The sequence below is a fragment of the Carettochelys insculpta genome, chromosome 2, assembly GCF_033958435.1.
Source record: "Carettochelys insculpta isolate YL-2023 chromosome 2, ASM3395843v1, whole genome shotgun sequence".
Taxonomy (NCBI): Eukaryota; Metazoa; Chordata; order Testudines; family Carettochelyidae; genus Carettochelys; species Carettochelys insculpta.
In genome coordinates, this window is record NC_134138.1 from 235,698,500 (window position 1) to 235,705,928 (window position 7,429).

At 45.0% G+C, this 7,429-nt stretch overlaps 1 protein-coding gene across 1 annotated transcript; it reads right to left on the bottom strand.

The window, feature by feature from the left end:
- Positions 1-1,460: 1,460 nt before the first annotated feature.
- Positions 1,461-7,019, bottom strand: FZD1 (frizzled class receptor 1). Its single transcript, XM_074984764.1, is given in 2 exon segments — positions 1,461-6,692; positions 6,694-7,019. Coding segments are annotated over 2 exon segments (1,890 nt in total). The 5' UTR covers positions 6,745-7,019; the 3' UTR covers positions 1,461-4,853.
- Between the last annotated feature and the right edge of the window lie 410 nt (positions 7,020-7,429).

The following is a 7,429-nucleotide window of genomic DNA, read 5'->3' on the forward strand; positions in this document are numbered from 1 at the left end:
TCTTTGATCCAGACTGAAGTTGTTAGATCCCATTATAGCACAAATAATACAGTAAACTCTTTCATATGCAGCATTCTATTATCCTGAACTCTCAAATAACCACTATTTTAACCATAAGTAAATTTTAGTTATGTTTCCGTAAGTGCAGTATAGTGAAAAGAAGTACAAATAAAAACAGTGTAAGTTTACAATGTACAATATGACTGTTAGAAAATATCTAAGTTTATTTTTCTTTAGTGTTATGCATTGTTAGGTATACCTCTCTATTATCCAGGATATTTGACTATGCTGAAAAAATTTACTGTCGTATGAATCTAAATGATCTTTAAAATCTTGATATTCAGATTAGAGGCTCAATTATTTTGTTATATTGTTAAGGTACTGCAGAGATCTGAGCATGCCAAGAGGGGGCGGCCAGCAAGAATATTGTAATTATATTGTCTGGGCACTAGAGGGTGAGTGGAGGATGAACTAACAGCCTTACCTCAGTTTCCAAGCCAAAAGGCCACACTATAAACTAAGTTTGAGGAATTCTCTCCACTATCTACATGGACATGTCAATAGCTGTTGAGCTAGAGATATGCAGAAGTGTACTGTCTATGTTGTTAGGTATATAGAATGCAACATTTCCATTTTTAAAAATTAGCCTTTTAAAGTAGTCTCATAAATTGGTAGTTTTGGGGATAACTTAAGTGAGCAAGTTAAAAGACTGAAAGAATAGGATTTGTTGGGGAAACTGAAAATTACTTAACTAGAGTGCACATTTTCTACTTAACAAATAGTGCTATTGTTATAGAGGGATGACCTCTAATTCAGCAGAGGCAGCTCTCCTGCCTATCATGATACAGTCCTCTATGGAGGATAACTAGACGAACATGTTTATTTATATATGCCTGCTCGTTTTAGATCAGCAATGTTCTAAATGAAAGAGCAGTGGTTGATTAAAGAATGCCTTTTACAAATATTCTTTAGTCTGTAAATCTTTTACGAATATTCTTTAGTCTGTCAGTCAAACTTTGCCATATCAAAGCTTTTGCCATGGTATCTTTTCTGTAAGACACAAAGTGGAATTTTGCAACCTTGTTCCTTTTTATACTACAATACAGTCTGCTCATAAATATGATGTACCAATTGTATATATCATTGTCACATATTCTATATATATAAATTCCTCTGAGCTATGGCACACTGGATGTGTTTGGAATTTCTTTCTACGGTGAAGCATAAACGATTTTAATATGCGGAAAAGAAAAGAAGGCCCCTGCATATTTCTTTTTTCTACCTAAACTTGACTTTTACAAAAAGTGTAAAAACCCATGCTAGGTGCTTTGAAAGATGTAGACAGAAGTATGACTAAACATTCAAGAACACTGTCACCCACTCATGATTATGTAATCTATTGGAAATTACTGAATTTTGCAAATTAGCATGCAAGTGAACAAACAACAAAAGCAAGTGTGACGCATGAATAAGCTGGAGCTTGCTCCAACAATTTAATTTTATGATATACTGTAATATAGTTTGTAAAAACAATGAAGAATGAACAATGCAACACACCCTAAATTTAAATCTTGGAATTACAAATTATGAAGTGTGCAGACCAGAAACGTGTTGACTAGAAAAATTTTACTCAGTATAGAAACTAAAATTTCTTTATTAAATACAAAAATTATTATAACCCTAATATTCTTTCTGCAATGCATAAATGAATAAACAAATATTCTGTTTCAAGGTAACTGGTGAAGATGTCTCTAATGTTGTAATTCATTCACTTGACCACAAAGGATTTGCACTTCAAATGAAACTGAATGGCTTATGGTTTAGACCATTAGAGCTGAATGCTTGGTACAATTTTAATTAATAGAACCAAAATTTTTTGCAAAGACAATATTTAAGAACATGAACAGCACATTTATGCTAAAATTAAAAGCCCTACTATTAAAATCTGCTCTCATGTCTAAGGGCAGATTTTCACCTCTAATTTTTAAGTCTTGCTTTCTTTCTACTGCATGCTAATTTTTGCCTAATTTTCTAATAAACAATTTATACCCCTAAAATTCTGTATTATGAAACACAAAGCTACCTTGTAACAGTGGAAAGCACTGGAAACAAAAATCTTGATTATCTCAGTATGCCTATCATAAACAAAACCTATAAAAAGGCACTTTGGAAGATATCAACAATGTTTGGGGAAAAAAAGCTTAGAATGCATGTAATTCTTCAAAAACCTAATGGAAATATTTTCACGTTCATATTTTAGAGCTCTGGTTTAATTAAACAGTCAAGTTCCCAAGAAAACAAAAAGGAATGCATACTAAAACATTCTGAGAAAGACAAGTGTTTATATTTCATAAACATAGATTGAATGTTTTTCTGGCAGTAAGATACTGGCTAATTTTTTGTAATAGCAAACACAGAAGAAACGGTTTTCCAACTTAACCTCTCCTTCGCCAAAAGAAAGAATTCTGCATGCTGCTTTCTCCTCCTGCCATATAGTAGATTTCTCTTCTTGGATTTCACACCATTAACCATATCCTATCACAGATCTTGAACAGGATACATTAGTTCTTTTGAAGCATTAATCTGGACCAGTCTAGACATAAAAAAAAACCCTGGATAATGCATTCCTACACTGATTTTAGTTTGTATCATGAATGTAGTTAAAAAACAAACAAAAATCCACCCATACCTGGTAATATATAAAAATAATGAAAACAGTACATACGTAAAAAACAGAATCATTTTGTACAAAACCTCAATTTATTTAAGAGAAATTAAAAATATGGTATTTAATATATTTATATATATAAATTTCTATTCCTCTATAAATATACATGATCTTGTGATAATGAAAGAAATAAATGAATACCAAATTCACATACCTTGTATTTCAGGGTATGGAAGCCAGAGATAACATTTATGAAACTAAATACAGACATTTGTTATATAAAAACTTTTAAAAAATACAATCGGGAGAGAAAAGCATTCTTCTGTTTTTCATACAGAGAACTAAATACTAAGATGCAACTGTGAAGAGGTACCTTTGATGTGTCTTGTTTAGATCTCTTAAAAACCACCCAGGATCGTACATTTTTTTAAAGACAGTAGACATACTGCATACAAGCTTCACAGTATGCAATGTAATTATGGTACTAGAAAGAATGTCAGAGTTTCCTTAACGTTTCATATTCCATCAGATTAAGTATCTCTGGCCTTTTTTTGTTTGTTTGTTTGTTTGCTTATTGTTTCTTTTAACCAGTGTAATAAATCATCCTTCTTTCACAATGTGTAGATAATGTACATTGTAATACAGTGGCATTTTAACATGTTAAATATTTCCTAATTGAAAAGTCAATTTATAGATTTCATTTAAAAAGCTGAATACTGCAGGCCATTCCAATGAGTCTCTTTTTTAACTGAGCTCATATTTCCAGAACCTGTTTATATTGCGCAGTTTGTTCATTAAGTAAATATCAGTACCTTAACAAAACCTTACAGGTAGTTCACCTTCAACACTTTCAGTGACAGAAGAAACAATGTTATACCGCAAATAGACTGACCCATCAAGAAAGCAGATTGTCAAAAAAATGAGTACACAACAATGAGCATTTATAACTATTGCCAATCTGTCTTCCCTCCGCATTTTGTGAAACTTTTGGAAAAGAAACAGCCAATAACCCCATTTGTGAGGAAAGGTTAGCCAGATCAATCACCTTCTGGGTTTGCATTTAAAAAATAAGAATTCAGTTTATCATATGGGCTAAAAGGTTGTGAGCTATGCTCTTCTCTCTGTTAAGCCATCAGACATACTGCAGGTGCAGCTTGTATTACACCTCCACTGCTAACCAATGACAGAACACACATTATTTTAAAACACAGGGTACAGTTAGATTTTGTTTTTTTACTTTTTTTTAATAAAGCAGAAGGCTGCCAGTCCTGCCACCGTACGCTGAGTATTGACAGAAAGCTTTAGTCTGCTGCTCTCTGCCTGTAGTCAGGCACCTTTGGGCAGGTCAGAGGAAATTGCTTCTTTTCCATGGGTCAGATCTCCTTGGGCGTAGACAGCAAGGACTATACTCATCTGGTATTGGGCATCAGGAGTCAGACCATCCTGCCCTTCACTGCCAAGCTCACAGGAGTGAGGTTAAACTACTGCTCCTCAGGATACAGGCAATAAGAACCCCCCACTCTCTCTTTATGCACCAGGTATATGGGGCAGGGATCAAGCCAGATGTCTCTGCCCCTCCCCATTCCCACCCATCTTTTAGGCTGGCTGGGATCAGGACCCAGCCTGGGTCAGAGGGAGCCTTAAGGAGTTGCAGCAGCCTCAATCACACCATCCTGATCATGCACCTGAATTCCAAACAAAATCATTACAAAACCTGTGCTGGGATGAAATGAGGGCTTTGTTTTGGTTGCTTTTATTTTTCCATCCTGTACCACAACAAAAAATAAAATCCACTGTCATTTAAAACCAGTGGGGAAAATCTGCAAGTGAGTTAAAATGTCCTAACAATAATAAAAAAAAAAGTGAGAGATCTTTTCAATTTACAAATATACTTACAAAATCTTACAGAGGCTATTTACAACCCTCTCTCCCAACCACACACAATGTTCAGTCCTGACCCAAGGCAAAGACTGTCCCATCTCCAGAGTTTGCCCACCTGCCTTGTTTCTCTCACTTCCTTGCAGCTAGAGTAATGGCGAGCAGTCTGGAGAGTTTGCCAAGAGTGGATGTGCGACAGCTTCTCTCCCCACCTCCCTGACTGGGATGGTGGGCACACAGTAGAGGGTAGGACCCCCTCCTGCATTCTCTAGCTGGAAGAGTGGGTGTCCCTCAACCTGCTGGAATTTCACACTGTGGTTTCCCCTTGCTTGCTGTTGGTGAGCCTGGTATAGAACTTTCTCCAGGAATTGAGTGTTTTCCCTGACCAGATCCAGAAGCCTGAGGTGATGCCCACGATTAAGGTCATGAGATATTTGATCATGAAGACAGTGAAGTCAGGGCTCATGGGTGGATGGTGGTGGCTGCTGTGGTTATTGGGGCAAGGGATGGCATAGCTCTTACAGCTCTGAGCCACCCAGCTCCTCTCCCACTGTTCCCTAAAAGCTTGCTCATAAAAATAGCAGGCAATGACTATGGTGGCAGGCACCGTGTACAGGACACTGAAGACCCCTATCCTCACCATCAGCTTCTCCAGCTTCTCTGTCTTGGTGCCGTCGTGCTTCATGATGGTCCTGATCCTGAAGAGGGAGACAAAGCCAGCCAGCAGGAAGGAGGTGCCGATGAACAGGTAGACAAATAAGGGGGCCAGCACAAAGCCCCGCAGGGCGTCCACGTTGTTGATGCCCACGAAACAGACGCCACTGAGGACGTCGCCGTCCACCTGCCCCAGGGCCAGGATGGTGATGGTCTTGATGGCAGGCACGGCCCAGGCGGCCAGGTGGAAGTACTGCGAGTTGGCCTCAATGGCCTCGTGGCCCCACTTCATGCCGGCAGCTAGGAACCAGGTGAGGGAGAGGATGACCCACCAGATGGAGCTGGCCATGCCGAAGAAGTAGAGCATCATGAAGAGGATAGTGCAGCCCTCCCGCTTGGTGCCCTGTGCCACTGTGCGGGCACCATCCTCCGCGAAGCGCTCATTGCAGACCACCCGCTCCTCCAGCAGGAAGCCAGCGATGTAGGCCACGGCCACGGCGGTGTAGCAGCCCGAGAGGAAGATGATGGGCCGCTCGGGGTAGCTGAAGCGCTTCATGTCCACCAGGTAGGTGAGCACCGTGAAGAGGGTGGAGGCGCAGCACAGCACGGACCAGATGCCGATCCAGGTGCGGGAGAAGCGCAGCTCCTCGGGCCCGAAGTACATGAGGCCGTAGAGGCGGCTGGGCTCGCAGGGGGCGCCGCAGTCCTTCTCCCCCAGGAAGCGGTAGTTCAGGTAGGAGGGCACCTTGAGCGCCCGCGGGCAGGAAAAGCGGCCGCCCCGCTCGCCGCCCGCCGGCCCCGCGCCCCGCTGCTGCGGGTTGCTGGTCCACAGCTCGGGCAGCAGCGAGGGCGTGGGCGTGCCGCGCTCCGAGGTGTTCTGCCCCACGCACAGCTCGCCCGCGCCGTGCACCGGGAACTTCTCGCAGCGCAGCGTGTCGGGCCACTGGAAGCCGAACTTGTTCATGAGCGCCTCGCAGCCCAGGCGCGCGCGCTCGCACAGGGAGCGGCAGGGCGGCAGCGCCTGCTCCAGCACCGTGCACACCGGCGCGTACATGGAGCACAGGAAGAACTTGAGCTCGGCCGAGCACTGCACCTTGACGAGCGGGTAGAACTGGTGCACCTCCAGCCCCGCGTCCTCCTGGTTGGTGTGGCCCAGCAGGTTGGGCATGATGGTCTGGTTGTAGGCGATGTCCGTGCACAGCGGGATGGAGATGGGCTGGCAGTAGCCGTGGTCCGGGATGGAGATGCCCCGCTCGCCGTTGTAAGGCGGCGGCTGGCCCCCGGCAGGCGGCACCGGCGCCCCCGCCCACAGCAGCAGCAGCAGCAGGAGTCGGAGGCACCCGCTAGGGCGGCCGCTGCGCTTCCTGCCGCCCGCCGCCGCCGCCGCCCGCCCGCCGCCAACTTGGTGCCCCGGCGGGCCCGGGGCTGCCCGCTGCTCAGCCATACTCCTGCCTCGGCGCCGCTGCTGCCCCAGCCGGGCTCCCGCCGCCGCCGCCGCCGCCGCCTGCTGCCTCTGCTGAGCCCGCCTCAAACTTGAGACTCATGAAGGGGGGGCCGGGCGGCGGGAGCGACACCCCGAAACTGCCCCGCTGCCGGCCCGGCCGGCGCTCCTCACCGCCCCGCGCAGCCGACTGGCGAGAGGCAGCGCGCGGCTCCCCGCTGCAGCTCCAGCCTCCGCCGCCGCCGCCGCCTGACCATTTGTGTCAATCCCTCAAGCGCTCTCCCCCTCGCCTCTCTCCCTCCGACCGGTTTCCAGGCGCCCCGCAGTCTGCCGTTCGCCAGAAGGGAGGAGCCTTGAAACCGACGCCTGAGTGGCCTGCGGAAGGGACCGTCTCTCAACATCTCCCCCTGCTTCCACGCGCACAAGGAGGTCGGGTCGCTTTTCAGCCTGGCCGAGGCACAAAGGGAGCAAAGGCGGGGGCGGGGGAGGGGGGTGCTGGGAAGGAGGCCAGGCTTGATGGGTTTTGCTTTAAAAGAAGAAAGAGGAAAGCTTGGGAGGAGAATAGCCCCATATGCTGTGAGAGGATAATGAATAGAATGGGGCAGACAATTGCTTTTCATTTTTACGTTTAAAAATTCGGCAGTTCGCACTAATGAAAGAGGGTGAGACAAGGCTAGGATCAGAACAGATGTTTCTAAGTTAAAGTTTAGTGTCTGCAATTAAGGGAAACACATTTGTTCTACAGCTTACAATTAAAAACACCCTTAAAGAGTATAACCTACTGCAAG